Source organism: Carcharhinus amblyrhynchos, chromosome 6, assembly GCF_965287045.1.
Source record: "Carcharhinus amblyrhynchos chromosome 6, sCarAmb.v2.hapA, whole genome shotgun sequence".
NCBI classification, from domain to species: Eukaryota; Metazoa; Chordata; class Chondrichthyes; order Carcharhiniformes; family Carcharhinidae; genus Carcharhinus; species Carcharhinus amblyrhynchos.
In genome coordinates, this window is record NC_137329.1 from 79,766,167 (window position 1) to 79,788,380 (window position 22,214).

The following is a 22,214-nucleotide window of genomic DNA, read 5'->3' on the forward strand; positions in this document are numbered from 1 at the left end:
TATCTCTCTCTCTATCTCTCTCTCTATCACACTCTCTCTATCTCTCTCTATCTCTCTCTCTATCACACTCTATCTCTCTCTCTCTCTCTATCACACTCTCTCTATCTCTCTCTCTATCTATCTCTCTATCACACTCTCTCTATCTCTCTCTCTATCACACTCTCTCTATCTCTCTCTCTATCACACTCTCTCTATCTCTCTCTCTCTATCTCTCTATCTCTCTCTCTATCACACTCTCTCTATCTCTCTCTCTCTCTCTATCACACTCTCTCTATCTCTCTCTCTATCTCTCTCTCTATCACACTCTCTCTCTCTCTCTCTCTATCACACTCTCTCTATCTCTCTCTCTATCTATCTCTCTATCACACTCTCTCTATCTCTCTCTCTATCACACTCTCTCTATCTCTCTCTCTATCACACTCTCTCTATCTCTCTCTCTATCACACTCTCTCTATCTCTCTCTCTATCTCTCTCTCTATCACACTCTCTCTATCTCTCTCTATCACACTCTCTCTATCTCTCTCTCTATCTCTCTCTCTATCACACTCTCTCTATCTCTCTCTCTATCACACTCTCTCTATCTCTCTCTCTATCTCTCTCTCTATCACACTCTATCTCTCTCTCTCTCTCTATCACACTCTCTCTATCTCTCTCTCTATCTATCTCTCTATCACACTCTATCTCTCTCTCTCTCTCTATCACACTCTCTCTACCTCTCTCTCTATCTATCTCTCTATCACACTCTCTCTATCTCTCTCTCTATCTATCTCTCTATCACACTCTCTCTATCTCTCTCTCTATCACACTCTCTCTATCTCTCTCTCTATCACTCTCTCTCTCTCTCTATCACACTCTATCTCTCTCTCTATCTCTATCACACTCTCTCTCTCTCTCTCTATCACACTCTCTCTCTATCTCTCTCTATCACTCTCTCTCTCTCTCCCTCTCTATCACACTCTCTCTCTCTCTCCTCTCTATCACACTCTCTCTATCTCTCTCTCTATCACTCTCTCTCTCTATCTCTCTCTCTCTATCACACTCTCTCTATCTCTCTCTCTATCTCTCTCTCTATCACACTCTCTCTATCTCTCTCTCTATCTCTCTCTCTATCACACTCTATCTCTCTCTCTCTATCACTCTCTATCACACTCTCTCTATCTCTCTCTCTATCACACTCTCTCTATCTCTCTCTCTATCACACTCTCTCTCTATCTCTCTCTCTATCACACTCTCTCTCTCTATCTCTCTCTCTATCACACTCTCTCTATCTCTCTCTCTATCACACTCTATCTCTCTATCTCTCTCTATCTCTCTCTATCACACTCTCTCTATCTATCTCTCTCTCTCTATCTATCTCTCTATCACTCTCTCTCTCTATCTCTCTCTCTATCACACTCTCTCTATCTCTCTCTCTATCACACTCTATCTCTCTATCTCTCTCTATCTCTCTCTATCACACTCTCTCTATCTATCTCTCTCTCTCTATCTATCTCTCTATCACTCTCTCTCTCTATCTCTCTCTCTATCACACTCTCTCTCTCTCTCCCTCCCACTCGGTTGAAGATGGCGGAAGGAGCCGAAGTTGACGTCAGCCTCTGGCGAAGGGGAGCGGAGGAACAAGAAGGCAGAGCAATGGCGACCCTGGAGCGGAAAGTGCCGAGTCCCGAGGCCTTCCTGGGCAAGCCCTGGTCCAGCTGGATCGACGCTGCCAGAGTGCAGTGTGCGGACAGTAAGCGGCCTGCATTCCCGCGGGTGGGCCTGGCCGGGGGCCGGGCGGGCGCTGTGAGTGTGTGTGTGACAGGGGCTGCGGGTGGTCCCGGCTCCCCCCGGCCTGGCCTGGCCTGGACCGGCCCGACAGAGCCCGGGAGCCGGGGACAGAGCCCGGGAGCGGGCTGGGCAGCCGGGCCTGTCCGGCCTCTGGCTGCAGCCTCTCCTCAGGAGGCTCAGCCACTGTTTGTGTGGGTGAAAGAAGTGTCCTACCCTCCCCCCACCCCCCATGTGGCCCAGGTAGACAGATAAACACTGGCAATCAAATTGCTTCTTCACCTAATGATGTGCCACTAATTGAACATCACGACCATGTTGGCTTTAATTCATTTATTTCTTTTTTTCCATTTACCCATGTACAGATACAGAATCAGAAGACACTGGAAAAGAGGGTGGGAAGAATAGAGAGGTGATGAGGCTTAATAAAGAAGGTAAGGGTGGCAGTGATGTTCAAGGCAACAGCACAACACTACCCTGCAAATGCAAAGTGAAATATAGTTTCCAAATGCTCACCAGCCGCCAATCTTTGACAGTTATTGCAATGAATGAATGACAGACTTCTGACACTGATTGCACAATGTTTACATTTGTGGTGTGTGTCAATATTGCTCACAGGGCAGAGAGCTACAAAGGCATCAAATGCTTTCCATTATACACAACGTATAATTTGTGATTGGAAATTAAGTCTGATTTTTATCTGCAGCTTCAGGATTTCAGTCAATCCTGTAGCTACTTACATGTGAACTGTATTGTCTTTCTGTTGATACCCATGCATTTTTAATGATGCTGCCATCGCAGTCTTATTTACATGATATTATGAAGTTTTGAATGTGACATTTCAGTATAATGATTGTGTAAAATGGCTTTAAAATCTTAAAGTTCTAACAAAATTCCACTTAATTGCTTAAAGCAGAAATATATTGATAGAGATTTGTTGTAGTTTTCAGTTCTGTTGATATGAATTGTCTGAATAAATTAAAAGGGGCATTGACACCTAGCATGCTGAGTCCCAGGATTAGTTAGAACAAACTCTTTCCAAAGAAAAACAGTGCCATGTTGGCTTCACTGAAAAAGGCTCAAATTCAGCAGATATTGTTGTGTCTAGTACACAGGAATGTGATTTTCAGGTTGTCATGCTGAAATTTTCCACTCAAGCTATAATTTTTTTTAAAGTAAAGTAATGAAGATGTGTCAGTGATAGTCATGTTATTATTAAATATTGTGTCACTTAGCATTTCTTGGTATATACGAATGAAGTGTCAAATGGGTTTTACTAATGCTAATTTAAAACCCTGAGTACTTTGTTCAGTCAATCTGAAGGCTATAGAATCATATGTAGAACAGTTACAGCACAGAAGGAGGCCATTCATCCTGTCATGTACATGCTGGCTCTCTGAGCCAGGAATTCACCTAATGCCATTCTCTCACCTTCTCCCTGAAGCCCTGCACATTCTTTCTTTTCAGATTATAATCCAATTCTTTCTTTAAATAACTTAATCAAGTATGTCTCCACCACAGTCCCTTAGGCAGTGCATTCCAGATGTTAACTTTGGGTTTTTTCCCCATGTCACCTTTTTTGGGTGTTTTTGCCATCTAACATAAATCTGTGCTCTCTGGTTCTCAATCCTTCCATTAATGGGGACACTTTTTCTGTATCTACTCTGTCCAAACCCCATTTGGAGTCTTTTGGGTAACATCCGTCACCAGTATAGTCTCGTAATTGTGGCACTCACACCATAGTCTCTTTAATTTTGTCAGATGAGTTAAAATATCTTAATTTTTTATTACCAGTAAAATGCCTTTGCTTCTACATTGAACCACAATGTAATTGAAGTACCTAATAGTGAAAAGGCCGAAAGTAATTAATTTGGTTTTCTCATCCAAGGCATTATTTTTCTTTTGAGCAGTATAGTTAATATTCACACTTGTATATCACAGTATTTTAAAAATAATTCTGAGCAAGCAATTTGCACATGTCAGCTTTCACCTTGAGCTGTATAATACCACACCTTTTCACATTTGACCATTGTCTAATAAATAGTAGGACGTTAAACACAGTGAATTTGCAAATTTGGGAGTTCTATATTTTGTAGCTATTTTCCCCCTCTACAGCAAAAATTACATTTCCTTGGAGGTCTTTAATAAATTCTATTCATACGTTATATTAAATCCCTTCAACTAACAGATCAGTTTTTCCTGTTTTTGATGCCTTTATGATTTTTGTGGTGAGAGTTCTTTTGATGAAAAGATGTACCTGCTCGAGATCTGCATACTGTACATTGGGGAATGTCATTCTGTGTAATAAACTGGAGTTGGGCTGGGTGTTTCTTTTAAAGCTTCAAACTCACAATCTGATTTTTTTTTAAAGAAACCTTTTAAATTAGCTGTATAGCCAGAAAATCAAACAAGCTTTGGGAAGTTTACAAAGGGGCCTTTTGTGTGTATGTGTTTATGAACAAACACATAGGCAAACTTTTCACCCCTAACAAATTGTTGATATTATAGACAGAGAAAGTATTTACTAAGGTTTCTTTATCAAGAGGGGAAGATAAGCAATCTGGAAATAAGTGCCATCTGTTAAAAAGAAAAATCACTTTCAGAAGGCTCACCATGAGGTGTCTTGCAAGAGGCTTGTTAGAAAAAGGCATATGGTATAAGAAGAAATCTAGTGTATGGTAGGAAGTTGGTTGATGGCCAAGAAATAACGTAGTAGGGTAAATGGCCATGGCTGAAACCAAAGAAGGTCTGGAAGTGATGTATCCAGGCATCAGTCCATTTTTGATCTACGTATGAACAGTTGCTTTGGATTTGAATAGAACGTACACGATCTTGAAATTCTCGATGATACACAGCAGGAGTTTTAACATGCAATGAGGAGAACTTAGAAAGACATAGGTTGGCAGGGAGAGAGACAGATGGAGCATGCAATTTATTGTGGATAAATGTGAGGTAATACTTTTGGTAGAAAAAAAACAAGAATTGTGAGTATACAATTAAAGGAAAGATATGCAAATATGGATGTACAGAAAGTTCTAGCAGTTCATGCATGTAATTCACTTAGTAAAGATAAAGCTATTTTATAAATGAGGATATGATGTGCAAGAGTAAAGAAGTAAGCATTAATTCATACAATATATTGATTAGACCATTTTGAACTAGTATGTTCAATTTTGGACACCTAATTATAGACAGGACAAGCCATAGAGCATATTTGCTAAACACGGGCAGCTGTAAAGATGGGGCTACTTTCAGTGGAGCAGAGGCGACTCAGGAGATTTGATCACGATTTTGAAAATTCTGAACCGTTTTAGATGGAGTGACTTGGGTAAGACTTGCTTCTGGTTGGAAAGTCAGTGACTGGCAGTCATTAATTTAAAATCATCACAAATAGCGTATTATTGCATGGAGCCAGATTTTTCAATGCATGACACCTTTAGTTTGGGCCTCACACTTCATTGGGAACATTCATTAAGGTAACTATTTTACGGAGTGTTGCAGCAAAGAATGCTTTGCACAGGATCTGGTGGAAGCAAAGACCGTTGCATGTTTTAAGGGAAAATTGGATAAAGGTTTGAAATAGAGCAACAGGCATGAAAAAGGTTGAGCAAGTGGTATTAGTTTGGATTGTTCTTGAATAAGCCTAAACAGATGCAATGTGTTGAATGGCCTCCTTCTGTGCTGTAAACCTTAATAGTTTGAATAAATAATGTTTCAAAATAGAGTCTCTTAAATGTGTATACCCCATGAATGAATATAAAAGTATTGATGTTGATGGCAGTATTAGCATTTATCACCCATTCCTAATTGATCTGAGCAGTTTTCTTGAGTTCCTGCAGTCTGTGGTGTGGATACACTCACAGTGCTGGTAGACAGGGGGCTCCAGGATTTTGAACCAGCGACCGTATCAGCTACGTATTTCCAAGTCGGGATTGTGTGTGATCTGGAGAGGAACTTGTAGGTGGCGGTTGTTTAATTTACTTACTCCCCTTGTCCTTTGAGGTGTTGGGAGTCTGGCTTTAGAAGGTGCTGTTGAAGAAACTGCATTATGGTTTGCAGATGGTACTCACTACACTGATGGGGCAGAATTTTCCAGACCACCCAGTAGCAGATTTAATGGTAGTGGTGGGGAAATGCGGCAAGCGTTGAAAAATCAGTTTACTGCTGAATAGTTAATGGTGAGAAGATGTTCATTCATGCACATTGTGGTGGATCACCATTACCACCAGAAGCCATGTGAAACCATTTTGTGTCCTGTTATTGTAATGCAGATGAAGGCCCAACTGGAGTCCCCTGCCCCCCTTCTCTCCCCTCCCTTCCCGAGCCTGCTCAAACATCAAGTGAATTTCTGGTCCAGAATATGTCTGGACCAATGTGATGTGCAAATGTTGGACATGCCTGCAAAAAGCTCTGGGCAGCTCAGGAAGTTTGGGATGGAGGCCTCCAGCGACTGGACCCTGGAATACCACGTGCAACAGCGGGTAAGTGGAGCACTGAAGATGTAGATCTTCTATCTTCAGGATTTTCCAGGAGGCGGATCTTCTGGCTTCAATAATGTGTCATTTGATGTCCCATCTCCTTTTAAATAGTTGGCCGGATATGAAGGCAGGAAATCCATGACTCCGTATTTTATTTGGCCATCATTGTGCAATATAGTGTGAATTCCCAGTGGCCTCTGTGGTGGGAGATCCTCTCCATTTCTGCCCCCACTACGAGACTTAACCCTAAAGTGGAAAATTCCTTTCAAGGTATGTCAATGAGAAAGGATGTAATTGGTAGCTCGTCCACCACATCATTAAGCGGGTTCCTTTGCCCTGGATGGTGTCAAGCTTCTTGAGTGTTTTTGAAGTTGCACTCATCCAGGCAAGTGGAGAGTGTTCCATCGCACTCCTGACTTGAGGGTGATGGACAAGCTTTGGGGAGCCAACAGCTGAGTTACTCATTACAGGATTCCCAGCCTCTGACCTGTTCTTATAGCTACAATATTTATATGTGGTCCAGTTAAGTTTCTAGTCAGTGGTAAAGTGCAATTGAAGCTAATTTTCAACTTCCTTATTTAAATTCTGCATATCTCTGTGAGGATTCCTTAATCTGAGAATTTGAGGAGACACACTCTTATTTGCCCTCTTCAGACAGGTTCAGGATATCTTGTTTCATTCCACTTGCTGCTTTTCAAAAGCCCTCAGAGCTTTAGCACAATGTATAGCAAATGCCCTTCATTTGTTTACTGTTGACCACAGAACCTGGCCTGATGTATTGTGATTTGGAGATGCCAGTGTTGAACTGGGGTAAACACAGCAAGAAGTCTCACAACACCAGGTTAAAGTCCAACAAGTTCACCTGACGAAGGGGCGAACCCCAAAAGCTTGTGGGTTCACTAGCAATAAATTTGTTGGACTTTAACCTGGTGTTGTGAGACTTCTTACCGATGTATTGGAGCAAGGACATAGAGGAGAAGAAGAAGAACATTCGAAGTTGGTGTTTGGAACTTCTGAGGAACAATTCATAGGACTGTGGTTGTATTAATAGAAGAGAGAAAAAATGACAGACATAAAAGATAGAGAAAGCCAAAGCTAGATCTAACATTGGATATGAAGGAGAACAAGATGTACTGATTTAACTACTGCACTGAGAGACATGGAGGTTGTAGGTTTTTATGCATTGAGGGTACTTGATCTGAAGAATGTAGGGTGGAATCATCAGAAAAAGAGTGGGTGAAGTTGGATGATTGGTGGAGGAGGTCTTTGATAATGAGAGGCTATGAAATGGTTTAATAGTGAAGTTGTTTTTATATGTGGAGAGATCAACACCAGAGGTAATAAATGTAGGGGTGAAAAATAAATCCAATTAGAAATCCAGGAGAAACTTCCTTACTCAGAAGGTGGTAAGATTGGACTAGCCAATACCATAAGGAGCTGTTGAGTACAGGTTTTTAGAAGGAAACTGGATAAACATGAGGGGAAAATGAATAAAAGGTTATTTTAGTAGGGTTAGACAAAATAGAGGTGGGAGGTGGCTTAGAGGGAATGTAGACATTGGCATGACTTAGGCCTTGAATGGCCTGTTTTTGTACGTTCTATATAATACTGACAACCAATTGAAGATTTATCAGTTCAGGTTCACAATGTAACTCACTTGTGCTTGCTAGAAAATACACGTATTTATGTGCAGGGTGAAGTCCTCTGCAGGCAGAAAGAATATGTCCAGTCATTACACCTTTTTTTCGTTAAACAGAAGCATGGGAGACAAAAGCTTCCTAGTTCATTCTCCACGGCAAAGCCTCAGTCAATCAAAGTTGACTGGCTAACCAATCAGCACCCTTTTTCCAAGTTGTATTGCTGCTTCCTTTGAATTCGGTATTCTTGTGTTTGTCCTGATGATTGCAAGATAAAAAACTTTGGCATAAATACTAAAGAGAAACTTGTACTTTAACTTAAGGTTACAATAAGATTTTATACATTTTTAAAATTGCACGAAACAAAAATATACACCGGAATTCTACCACCTCGCCTGCCATAGAATCAGAGTGGGTGAGGGTCTGACAACAGAAATCTCCAGTCTCGTCCAAGCGAGGCCGCTAAATCCTGCCCAAGGTGTTAAACTGCCAGCAGTAGTACGGTTTGATGATGAAGCACAGCAGTGAAGGAGTTAATTGACTGTGCACTGAGGGAAGAATTGTTTTATTCACAATGTAGGAACATGAAGTATTGGAACACTTGGGAGCTAGTACAATTCATCTTTCTATTTTGCGAAACCAATACCATCACTGTCCTGGGAATCAAGATAGTTTGAAAATTGGAGTCAGCTTAGTTCCCCTTCATCTGACAAATCATTTTCAGACCTCTGGCAAAGTGTAATACATTTTGAACTTTTATTTCTTGCAATCATCTTAAACATTGTTAATTTAATTATACTATTTTTAAGTTGTGTGAATGACTAGTTTGATGCTTCAGTTGTTTGATGTATCCAGAATGTGTCCATTCAGCACACAATCTTCTGCACGTTCTGAAGTGCAGCTTAGTATAGCCAATATAACAAAGTTTTTGACAAATTCCAAGCCAGTGATTCACCCTTGATCTGAGAGTTTAATTTGCAGGCAAGTTAAGCATTAGTTTACATACAAAAACAACAAAGAACAACCCAGCACGGGAAACAGGCCCTTCGGCCCAACAAGCCCGCGCCGTCGCATCACCCTATACCTATTCTACCCTGCGTGTCTACGAATAGAACCCCTGACTTAGCCAGATTCAGGGGAGAATAGTGTCAATTTGGTAAAACCAATCAGCCTAAGAGCACATCTTTGGGGTGTGGGAGGAAACCGGAGCGCCCGGAGGAAACCCACGCATCCGCAGGGAGAATGCACAAACTCCCACAGACACAGGCCCAAATCCATGTATCTGCACAGCTAGCAGTGCTAGTCACCGAGCTGTTGCGGCGCCCTTCTACCGGTCCAGGATCAAGCACACACACCGACACGAAGTACTAGGCCACTCCTGGAACCTCCAAGAGTAGCCCACGCACGACCCACCGTGTGCATGCCCCTCGTTTGACAACGAGGTGGACTTCCACCTGCGGAATAAAAGACAAAAACGTTAATCACAAGCCTGCCTTTCCGGTCTCTCCCGAGGTTCTAACCCTTATTTAATACCCCTACCATAACCCTCCATCCTCGTTTCACTCATGTGCCTATCTAACTGAACCTTAAACGAGTCCAACGTTCCTGCCTCCACCACCCTACTCGGTAGCGCATTCCATACCCCCACAACTCTCTGCGTAAAGAACCTTCCTCTCATATCCAAATTATATCTCTCCCCCCTCACCCTTAAATCATGTCCCCTTGTATTTGTTACCAATCTAGGGAGCAGTCTCTCACTATTGACTCTGTCTATTCCCTTCAGTATCTTATATACCTCTATCACGTCCCCCCTCAATCTCCGTCTTTCCAAGGAGAACAGTCCCAGTTTCTCCAACCTTTCCTCGTACCCCAGCCCCTCCATGCCAGGCAACATCCTGGTAAACCTCCTCTGCACCCTTTCCAGAGCCTCCACGTCCTTCCGGTAGTAAGGTGGCCAGAACTGGACGCAGTACTCCAAATGCGGTCTAACCAACGTTCTATACAACTGAAGCATTAGATGGCAGCTTTTAAACTCTATCCCCCTTCCTATAAAGGCTAGCATTCCATAAGCCTTCCTGACAACATTCTCCACTTGTGTCGCAACCTTCATGGATTTGTGAACCTGCACTCCCAGGTCCCTCTGTGTTTCTATACTCCTAATTTGTCTACCTTTAATCACATAGCTCCTCTCTACATTATGCCTTCCAAAATGCATCACCTCGCATTTGTCAGGATTAAATTCCATCTGCCCACTGCACCAACCTATCTATATCCTGTTGTATCACCTCACAATCCACTTCGGTACCCGCCAACCCTGCCATCTTGGTGTCATCAGCAAACTTGCTGATCACACCACCTACGCTCTCTTCCAAGTCATTTATGTAGACTACAAAGAGGAGAGGTCCCAGTACTGAGCCCTGCGGCACACCACTGGTCATTGGCCTCCAGCCGGACAAAGTCCCCTCCACTACTACCCTCTGTCTCCTATTACCCAGCCAGTTCTCAATCCACCTAGCTACCTGACCTCGTATCCCATGCGCCTTAACCTTTTCTACCAGCCTACCATGAGGGACTTTGTCAAACATGTTCTGTTCAACTGCAAAAAACAGCTTTCAGCTCTCTTTGGGAGATTCTCTTTTCAGCTATGTCCTGTGATTGTGACTTACTCAGGTAAAATAAATACAGCATTTGTCCCATGTTACACAAAGGTCGTAGATAGATGTGGGCCAATGAAGAATGAATTGTATCTGGTTTGTTGTGAGTCATAGTTGACATAGATAAAGTTAAGTATTTGTCCTCCAGCAATTTTCATTCAATTTGGGTTGCAATTGTATTGAGTTCTGTACTTAATCCAAAATACAACAATGTTAAGATTTTGCAAATGTGGATTTAATATTCTGATGCTGTTTTTTCTTATGGACATCAATATGATATTTAGAGCAATTTATTTCACATTATTTACATGGTTAAAAAAGTCGGCTCATTTATGGATGAGCTATTGGAAGATTTTCTTTTAACAGATCCATGTGCTTGCACTTACCTGCATGTACCAAATCCCTCTCATACCATTTCCCAATCATCTGTAGATCAGAAATCATCTGAATAATTCCTTTTCAGCTCCTCACAGGCTCAGCTGTTACATGGTGGAATACAACTGTGTTCTGAACTTTTGGTCAAATTTTTGTGTATTTTTTTTTGGCTGAATTCTTCCCCCTTGCTTGTGGAAGCCTCTGACTGTTAGGGCATAGTTTGGCTACCTCGTTCAGGTAGCCATTATTCAACAGTCAATCTAGAAATGAATGATGGCAGGATTCATGAACTTGGCGGTAAGTGCTGACAGGATCATGGCACCACAATCCAGCAGAATGCTGAATGTGCACTTCTAGTGCATAGTAGTCAGGAGCAGAGTTTTCCCTTCCTTAATCATTGTTGCCTTGAATCAGTTAATTCAGGGTAGAATAAGACTTACTGATAATTCTTTGAGCCATTGAGAGAGCCCCTTTAATACATTCAGCAAACCACTTGTTGATTTCCTGTAAGTGACTAGGTAATCAGTTTTAACCTTGTTGGTTGAGAAATGAATATTTGTCAACACATCAAGGAGAATTCCCCTGCTTTCTTTTGAAATAGCGCTGTGGGATCTTTTACCTCAGAGTACAGTACTGCACTAGATTGTCAGCCTCTCATATGTCTGTGAATCAAAGACTTAACTACACTTGCATGCAGCTGCCATTCATTAACTCAATTTCTCATTCGCAGGTTCCATGATGTAATCTCATGCATCTAAGTATTATTGAATGACTCACGAATTGAAGAAAGTGTAATTGATGCACTTGCTGACGTGACAGATTGGCAGTGTTGTTCCCCATTTCATTATTCCTAAGCCAGATATTTGAACAACACATTCATGTGGATTATTGATAATAAAAATGATGCTCGTGTCTGTGGTGACCTAAGGTCATGTAAATCATGAGCATTGCTCCCTGGCCACTAAATATCCCACTGAGCATATCTCATTGTTCAGGAAATCACAGATGCAGTTTAATTAGTTTTACGACATGTGATTAACTACACAGTCAAGTAGTGATTTATTTAACCTGTAAAAAGGTATAAAGTGTTGACAGAATTAATCAGTACAATATGTGAAGTGACTACTTGCTGGCATTTGCTTACTGTCACTCCTCAAAGTACAATTTAATATCTGATAATGATACTGGCAGCCATCATGACCCCTTTCAAGCTTGTACAGTTTAATTGATTATTAAGATATTTGCAGATCCATTTTATACAATAAAATCATGAAAATCAGATGGTTCTCTTAAGGTTGACCATCAAGTACAGTTTAAAATAATCACCAATTGGTAAAGGAGAACAACTGTCAACGAGCACTTTATTCAGTTTATAGGAACTCATTTCAAGTTCTACGATAAAAATAACGGTGCTTCACTTATTTTACAGATTATGTGTAGAGTAGCTATCAGCTAATCTGCCTCTCCTATTTGAAGCTTTATGACTATGGGAATTTATAATCCAACTGGAGAGTGAGTAATTATAGAATGTCTGCAATGTGCAATAAGTACATATTGCACCCACCTTACCCTGAGCTCTCTCCGCACTGGTCATTCACTGGGCTCTCTCTGTACTTGCTCACTCTTGGTTGTTTTTGACTTGGTTATGTTTCATTTCTTACCTTGCCTGTGTTCTGTGATTTTCTAATCCCATGTAGCTCATGGGCAAGACCTGCTTTTTGTAGAATGTCAAGCCTCACTTCTTATGCTCAGCAACGATGTTTAATTTATAATAAGCTGATTCTATTTGCATTTTGGTTGGTCCAACATCAGAGAGTTTTAAATTCATCAGGAATGCTGATTAGTAGGCTGATAGGAAGTGTTACTTGGTCTAATCTATACCCTTGTGCCTACAATCTTGTATTCAAACCAGGATAAATTAATGTTTTCATTCTTTTTGCTTTTTTAGCTGAATTGGATTGGTTAACTCAACAAAAGGCTTTACAGTGTTGTAATATTATTTACAACCTTAAAGACTTTTTTATTTTCTGATATCTATTGAGTACTTTTGAATTAATGAAAATTACAAGATAAAGCTTGAAGATGCTTATATTCAAGCACTGTACTTAAGACTATAGTTTAAGTAATACAGTGTCATCTCATGTAATGTTGCACTTCTTCTGAAAGTATGACAAAGATAATGCTACACTCTGCTGCTTGGAAAAAGTATGTCTGTGCAACTCTGTATATACATTTTCTTTTGTTTCTTTATTCTTTTGTGGGATTTTGTGGTTGTTGATTGCTGTTGAAACTGCCACATTGCTGTGGATCTGGAGTCACATACAGGCCATACTGGGTAAGGACAGCAGGTGTATGTAGTTTAAGTGAATGGGCAATGGTCTGGCAGATGAATTACAATGTTGGTAAATGTGAAGTCATCCATTTTGGTAGGAAAAACAGCAAAATGGACTATTACTTAAATTGTAAAAAAATTGCAGCATACTGCTGTGCAGAGGGACCTGGATGTCCTTGTGCATGAATCACAAAACGTTGATTTGCAGGTGCAGCAGATAATTAAGAAGGCAAATGGAATTTTGTCCTTCATTGCTAGAGGAATGGCGTTTAAAAACGTGACGTTATGTTGCAGCTGTAGAAGGTGCTGGTTAGGCCACACGTGAAGTACTGTGTACAGTTTTGGTCTCCTTTACTTGAAAAAGGATATACTGGCATTGGAGGAGGTGCAGAGGAGATTCACTAGGCTGATTTCAGAGTTGAGAGCATTGACTTATGAGGAGAGACTAAAGTAGTCTGTGGACTAATTGGAATTTAGAAGAATGAGGGGGGATATTATAGAAAAACATAACATTATGAAGGGAATAGATAAGACAGAAGCAGGCAGGTTGTTTCCACTGGCAGGTGAAACTAGAATTAGGGTGCATAGGTTCAAAATAAGGGGGAGCAGGTTTGGGACTGGGTTGAAGAGAAACTTCTTCACCCAAAGGGTTGTGAATCTGTGGAATTCCCTGCCCAATGAAGTAGTTGAATGTTATCAAGGCAAAGATAGATTTTTGAACAGTGAAGAGTTATGGTGAGCAGACAGGTAAGTGGAGCTGAGTCCACAAAAAGATCAGCCATGATCTTATTGAATGGCAGAGCAGGCTCGAGGAGCCAAATGGCCTACTCCTGCTCCTAGTTCTTATGTTTCCTTCCCTAACAAACCAGATTGATGAACCAGATGGGTTTGTATAACAAAAAAAGATAGTTGTCATAGACACCATTACTGAGACTAACTTTATCTTCTAGATACATTAATTGAATTTAAAATCCACCAGCTGCTGTTCTGGGATTTGAATCCATCCATGTCCCTTATGCGTCAAAATAAAAGCAAAATACTGCGGATGCTGGAAATCAGAAATAAAAGCAGAATTTTTATTTATGTAGATTTATCTGTTTTTATCTCTTGTGTATTAGCCTGGTCCTCAGAATTAATAGTACAATGACATAGAATTCATAGAACCATAGAACCCCTACAGTGCAGAAAGAGGTCATTTGACCCATTGAGTCTGCACTGACTTTCCAACAGAGCATCTTACTCAAAGACTGAAGTATTTTGTATTTCAGTTTGAGTTAATAATCGGTGTTCTTTATTTATGTCCTTTTTATAACATTTTAAACCAGAGGGAGATTTCTGTATTAGTATCCAATTGGAATGCATTTTCTGAATGTTAAGTATTCAGAAATAGCCCATTTTAATTATGCAAACATTTGAATTAAGCAGTATAAAAATAATAGCATAGTAATTCAATGATTAATCAAAAATTAAAGAATTAGAATTGCAGTTAATTCTCTGCATGCCTAGTTCTTACACTCTATAAGCTACCTGGAAAAGCATATATGAAGGTTTTGATCTGCAGGGCTCGTGATAGAAGTGGAGGTGCATATTGTGAAAGATGTTTGGCATTTGTTTAAAATTTGAGGCTATCAAATAAGTGTCAACATTTTCACAGGATATATGACTTACACATGGGAAGAATTACATCTGTTTGATTTTTTTTATTCCACTTTTCTTTCCACTGAAGATGATGTAGAAACTGGCTAAATAAACTTGTCACACTGAGCTCCTGGTAATTGTGCAATTGCAGTGCCTTCACTGGAACGTGTTAAAGAATGACAACTTACATGTAGCTACTTTATTTTACATATGAAAAAGAGAATTTAATCACTTTGGGATGGCTTTCTTTCTTAAAGGAGCTTTGTAATTGCACTTTGGTTTTGTGACAACAGAAAATGTTGACAGAAATCTACACAGTTTAACAAATTTGTCAATTTCCTGTGACATTGCACAAGGCAAGTTGGAGAAGAACTCCAAATTTCCTTGTTTCTGTTTTATTCTTGTTGCTATTTTCAGTCTCTCCACTAGATCTGCCTACCTTCCCTTTCTATTCTTTTATCAAATCTATTTTTCCTTTTCTTTACTGCCAGGTGGTAGCTGGCTATGTCATGATAAGTGTGGACAGGAGTCACCTATGCATTTAGGTCGGAGGTGAAATATGGTCATCAGCTGCTTATTCCCTTCCCCTCCTACATGCTGACATCCATTATTTTCCCTGTTCCTTTACCCTCATATGACCCATATCTTATCCCATCTCATCCATTTCCCCTCTTGACCCCTGAACCCGTTTATTCTTCCTTCTCTTTTGCCCGTTGTCAGTCACACGATATTTAACCTGCTATCCGTTCCAATTCTCTAAGGCCAGATTTGTTTTGTCCTATATCAAATTAGACTGAGGGAAGAAACTGGCTGACTTTCTCTTTTTTGCCTCATTGTTAGAAATTGGAACCACACAATTGATGGGAATTTAGTAAACCATCAGCCTGGACCTTTTCTAACTAGTGTTTCTTTTATGAAACTGTAAGTGTTAATATTAAGAAAGACTCAATTTCTTTGTCATCTTCTGTGTCACACTTTTTCTGAACTCAATGTGTGTTCCTTTATAGAGATCATAGAAATCAAAGGTTACAAGCAGATGTGTCGTAATAGATATTTTCTTACTGCCCCTCACTATCACATGCACATGCAAATGCACATTCTCTCTGTTTCTTTCTCAAACCAAATTAAAATAAATTGGTCCTCAATTTTTTCATCAAATGATTTCTGTAACGTTAAGCAGAAGTTGCCAGAATCTGAAGAAAAAGTATTGTTCCTTATAGCTAGCTGAATATTTGTGAACTGTTGTGGGAAATTAGTGATGCTGCATATGCTTTTATGCATGCACTACACAAACCAAGTTCAATGTACAATGCCATAACTCAGGGCAAAGAAGTATCAATTTCAAGTGCAGGCTTCTGGAAGAGGCTGAGGGCTTCATGTTTCATGAAGGGTTAAAAATACAAAATTTATTATCATGTCATTGTAAAATATGTTTTGTTTATTTTGACTTAACTCGTTTTTAGAACACTGGAAGTTTAATTATTGAGCAAAAACAATGGCAGTTAAATGCAATTAGAAAACATTTTGAGAATTGGGACTGGCTTGTGGAGTCAGAATGATGAACCTGCACCATCACTTTCCATTACAAATGTGGATTCAAGAATTTAAAATGGAGAAGTTAATACTGAGTGAAAGCGTGACAATCCTGTAACGAGTATTGGGTATTTTTCATGAACAGTAAGAGGCAATAATGTAGTTCTTTGATTTTCCATTGTGCTTCGCCACATAATGCAAAGAAACAAGTTCCTCAGCTGTGATCTTCTGCATCTCCATCTGTTGAACAGAGACAGATTCAAGTTATCAGGATGGGGAAAAAAATGGTATTAGAAAAGAAACTGAAGAGGACAAAATCAGTTAACCTTGGGAACGGACTCACCTGTGCATAGGGTTAAGTGTTTGTAGAAGTCTTGGAATGGTATTGCTCCTTAACCGTTTGGTTGGAGAGTAGTTTTGCATTTGGGATGATAAGTCGAAAAGAGGCATAAAATATTTTGATTAAATCCACTTGTTTTTAGCTGCTCAAGACTGATTGTGCTAATGTTTAATCTTTTGTAGGGGCTTGAACATGAATTAAACAGTAAATAAAAATAAAACATTAGAATCATTGAACAAATAGTTATATATGAGAATAATTGTTATCATTATTTTAAGCTAACCCTATATGACTGTTTAGTTTTGTCTTTTAACCAGAAATCAGATGGGAAAAATTAATATGGCTTGCATTTTTTTAACATGTTCTTAAAACATTTATTTCCTACATCCCTGGTACATTATCATTCCTTGTCCTGCTCTTGGATATGATTAACATAGCCTAGTACATTGTTCATTAGCAACAACCAAGAAACATGCCAACCAAAACCTGCTAAGGGTAATATGACGAACTGACAATTCCACATGCTGATTGATGCTACAGTTAGCAATTCTATTGCTAAGAGTCCTTTAGAAGGTCGAGGTGATTGTATTGTGTGTGTTCAGAAGTAGTTTAGATTCCTGTGCTGTTATATAGCTACAAGTGAGATATCTGCTTTTCAAAGTTCTGTGTCTCTGGATTCTCAGAAGTTATTATGGAAATCCCACTCAATGGTTTAGTAAGGTTATTACACTGCATGAATTTCCTTCCAGCTGTTCCTTCTAATCTGTGTTGTGTGGGGTTGGCTTGTTGCACTGTTTAATAACTTTGATCCACACAGCACACGCGCGCATCTTGAAGGGAATGGGCTGCTTCATGCAGCCTGTTTGTTTCCTGCACGGCACCTTCCTGATTGCTGCAACACACAGGCTAGCAGGAATACGGTGCTGTTGTATGCCAACCAGAAAGTTGCAGGCTCGACTACCACTTCATACTGAATTAGCTGACCTTAAGAGACTTGTGGGCTAGGGAGTTACGTTTACATTGCTAATTGTTTCTAAGGATCGTTCTGACCCATTCCCCCTACAGTGGAAGGCACATATATGTGGATTTCACATGGTGATGGCAAAAAAAACTTACTTGATGCGCTTTATAGTTGAATAGCAAGCCTGGGATCACCATTCTGGCTTGCACATAAAGAATGACTGCTTGACAGTAGAGATAGAGATCACTGGCACCTGTAGAATTGTAAGGCTCTGAGATTAGGGGGAGAATATTTGGCAACAAGTTGTCCTGATCAATAAAAGTCAGTTTATCTACACAGATGACTCTTGTTATATATGCTGGTATTGCTGAACTTGAAAGAAACTATTATCATTCAATTACTTAGCAAACAGTGAATAACAAAACCAAACAAGGTACAGTAATAAGCACTGCTGCCTCACCGCACCAGGTATCTGGGTTCAATTCTGGCCTAGGGTGACTGCCTTTGTGGAGATTGTACATTCTCCCCATGTTTGTGTGGGTTTCCTCTGGGTGCTCTGGTTCCCTGTCTCACTCCAAAGGTGTGAAGGTTAGGTAGATTGGCCATGATCGGTGCATGAGGTTACAGGGATAGAGGGCAGGATTCTGTCCCTAGGTAGAGTGCTCTTTCAGAGGGTCGACACAGACTCAACGAGCTGAGTGGCTTTCTTCTGCACTATAGGATTCTATGGAACAAATCCAGTTTAGGGTGTTTGAACAAGGGTATTGCAGTGGTTACAGAAAGGTGGTACAGACTGAGGATGAGGTCAGCCTTGGATAAGTGTGAGGTTGGATGGACCTGGAGAGTTTTCAGTCTGTGGATAGACCCAGGCTTTGAATGTATGTTTGCTCTTCCTATCAGTGTAATTGGTAGAATTCATTTTGCAGTGGGATAGTGGGGTTCTCATTTCCATGTGACTTCCCACAAAACCCTCCTAGTAACACCTGAAGATGTGCTTAAGTGTGCAAGTAATTATCACACAAGTTAGTACAAAGTTGAGAGTTTAGTTGATGGATCACGAGTAAAATTCAGATGGAGATGAAAGATTCTTTATCCCCTGCTGTATTTGATAGTTTAATCTGGATATTTAAACTTTCCTTCCTCATCAATATCACCGACAATAGATCAGTTGGCCATTCACCTTATTCCATTGTGAGAAGAAGTGCAAAATGTGGTGTTTCATTTGCCCACACAATTCACTGCACCTCAATGTAATTTGTTTGATTTTATGAAAGTGGGGCAATAAATAAATAGAAGTATTAAAAATATTACAACATATACTGAATTGTTCAGATTAGAAAGTCCTAGGTTTGATGCCCTCAGTGGTCAGTACTGATTTAGCTGATTTGAGCTGGGGCAGTATTTAAAAGGCTGAAATTAACATTTCTATCTCTTAGCCACGAATCATCCAGGAATTATGATCCTTCTCCTAATTTTACGTTGACACTTGATGGAAAGTGCAATTTTGTGAATGTAGGTAATGACAGGATTGGTGTAGCTTGCTGTCTAAGCTCACACTGTACCTCCTTGATTGAGACAACAGGAAGTTGCTGGAAACCTGTGGAACTTTATCCAAAAGACTGTGCTGCAGGGGAGGGGGAAATCAAAAATGTTGGGCAACAGCAACTCCCAAAGTTAGCACCAGTTGATAATGGGGATGTTGATGGAGTCCTCCTTTTGTTTGTTGCTTAATAGTCCACCACCATTTGTGTCTGGATGTGGCAGGGTTTCTGATTCATTGGTTGTGGAGTTCCCTTGGTGCTCTCTCTAGCATACTGCTTTTGCTGTTTCGTGTGCATGCAGTCCTGTGTTGGCACCTGATTTTTAGGTGCATTCAGTTCTGTTCCCAACGTGATCTTCTACGCTCCTTATTGAACCAGGGCTGGTTATCTGGTTTGATGGTGATGGAAGAATGTGGAACGTGCCAGTCTGAGATTTTTAAAAATACAGACCTACTGCTGACAATGCACAGAACCTCTCGGATGCTGTGTAGTGCCACATAGTATGATGGAGGGTACCCTTGTGTGAAGACAGGATTTATCTGCTGCAGCCCTATGTGTTATTAAATGATTAATCCAAAGAACAGGAACTCAAATCGCACTGATTGTTTGAGAATTTGATTTCAGTTTTTGAAAATCTGGATTTCTCTTTAATCTGATCTTAGTAAAGCTGGCAATGAAGTTTTGGATTGTTGAAAAACCCAACTGGTTCACTAATTTTTTAACGGAAGGAAACCCACCATCTCTACCCGTCTCGGCTTATGTATTGCTGCATTCCCATACCCATGTAGTATTCTTAATGCATCTACAATACAAGACTGAGGATCAAGCCTGGGAAATGTCGATTTCTTGGTCCAGCAAAGATGTTTAAGCTGTTTGTATAAAAGCTTTTGTACTGCCATGGCTTTAACACTAAGATGTGAACCTAGTCTCCTGGTTGTGAGTTGTGGACAGGCCACTCAGGCTGTTAAGTGTGAATTGGCCCCATGGCTGTTAGATACAAACTGGCCTCCTTGCCTCTGAGGATGCTGGCAATTATACCATTTTTCCTCTTTGATTCTTAATTCAGTGTATTTGCCTGTCTGCACCTCTCAAACTCCTGGACTGTAGAAATTATCATATGTGTACCTCCACTGATGTCTCAGTCGTCTAGATAAGCTGTTTCCTACTAATGGGTGATTTATACCTATTTATGTCTAGATGCCTGCTAATCTTATTGCTGGAGAAATCACATCTTTTGAATGCTGGCCACTGTTATTGCTGGGAAGGTTGTATCCTATCATGTTACTAGGCAGATCCATGAAATTTTACTCTTGTTTTCCATAAGGACTATGTTGTCATGGGTGAAACTGTAACAGGTGGATCAGTGAGGACAAGATCACTTTTCTCTTGCCACCAGCCACAAACACAGCCTATGTCCTTCAGCTTGGTCAGTGAAGTTATGCATTATAGTTATGCTTCAGATGGCAGTTAAGAGTTCACCATGTTGGTGTGAGACTTGAGCCCTTTATAGACGAGGCTGGCCAACAATGGCAAGTTTTATTCTCTAGAGAACCAACTGGGTTTTTAAGGACAATCCCACAGCTTCATTGCCACTTTTACCTGTACTCCTTGGTTTTAAATTCCAGATTTAATTCTGGTACAGCCTCAGTAGGATTTGAACTCATGTTCTTCTGGCCTTTTTAACTGTCCCAGTAACATAGCCATTATACTACTGGGGTATGGTTCAGTACTGTAGTATAGTTCCATGCATAATAACAGCCTTGAATATTTTAACGTTTTCTTTCTGTGTCTTTGATCAACAAACAGCTGAGTGCAGTTCTAGCCTCATATATTCATCATACCGTACATTGTACCATAAATTGTTCCATTTTTTTGGAAGTTATATGATTTTCTGGTACTATTTTACCATGGCTGGAGCGTTCTGCTCTTGGGCGCATAATGTATTATTCTACAGTTGAGGAGTGGGACTGTGTTTAAATTGGCTTGCTCTTGGAGCTTAATAGCTTGTTGTGAGAGAAATTTGTGGATTGTAGTATGGTGGTTAATTTCTGAGTCTAGACCAGAAGCAATTCCATGAAATGAGTGCCTTCCACTGTCTCGCATTGTATGATGTGACATATGTACTAAGACATCTATATGATTTTACTGGACCATTTGTAATATATTAGTAGACATTTCAGTGTCGATCTTGTGGCAGATCGGATGGTTTTTGTCGACAATAAAAACTAGCCTAGCCAGTGATGCCCACATCCCGTACATAAATAACAAAAAGATATGCTGTTCCAGCATGGTCTCTCGTTTTGATGTTTTCCAGAAAGAGCCAGTATGCCCCTCAGGTACTTGGTAAACACTAGCTCAAGTCAAAGTTTAATTGGTTTTCAAACTGTTTGAAAGCTGACTTCTGTTCTTGATATTAAGAATGATTGCTAACACAGTTTATAGGATTTTTGACTTCTATTATTTGAGGTATTTTCAGTTGTTTTGGGGCTTTTGTATATTCAAAGTGAACCCTTTAATTTCTGCATTATTTGCAGTGTGACACATGAAAGGCAACTGGTATGAAGTGGGTGCTACATGTTTTTTGTGGTATTTACTGCTGGACTAAGTGACATTGGTCCTACTGTGTCAGATGATGTGCTGTTTTTATGAGAATAGGGTGTTGTACCATGTAATACATATGCTGCAAGGTGGAAATGTATCCAATTAAGACCACAATGCCTGAACAAAGCCTTGGGTTATTCGGAGTTTAATTGCTTTTGACCAAGGAACTGCAGATTGGAAAATGCGTACTTGCCTCAGACTCCTCGTTGGGGATGCAACAGACATTGAACATCTGGTTTCCTTTCTTTTTTTTAAAGAATATTTTGCATATGCAACAAAGTGAGAATGCTTCCTATGCTCCTTCATCAAGGGCAGGATCGTTAGCTAACACAGTACTACATTCTACAACCTCACTACTTT

The 22,214-nt window shown here is 40.2% G+C and overlaps 1 protein-coding gene across 9 annotated transcripts in view; it reads left to right on the plus strand.

The window, feature by feature from the left end:
* The window catches only part of LOC145344036 (ataxin-7-like protein 1), a 253,456-nt gene that overhangs the window by 15,497 nt on the left and 215,745 nt on the right, over positions 1-22,214 (plus strand). For 6 of the 9 annotated variants that reach the window (XM_080190765.1, XM_080190766.1, XM_080190767.1 and 3 more), the window contains exons 1-2: positions 1,511-1,729; positions 2,130-2,198. In XM_080190765.1, coding sequence (XP_080046891.1) covers positions 1,564-1,729; positions 2,130-2,198 — 235 coding nt within the window. In that variant the 5' untranslated portion in view covers positions 1,511-1,563. Of the gene's footprint in view, positions 1-1,510; positions 1,730-2,129; positions 2,199-10,479; positions 10,550-22,214 lie in introns of those variants that run through there. The other 3 variants (XM_080190772.1, XM_080190779.1, XM_080190773.1) reach the window with 3 other exon arrangements.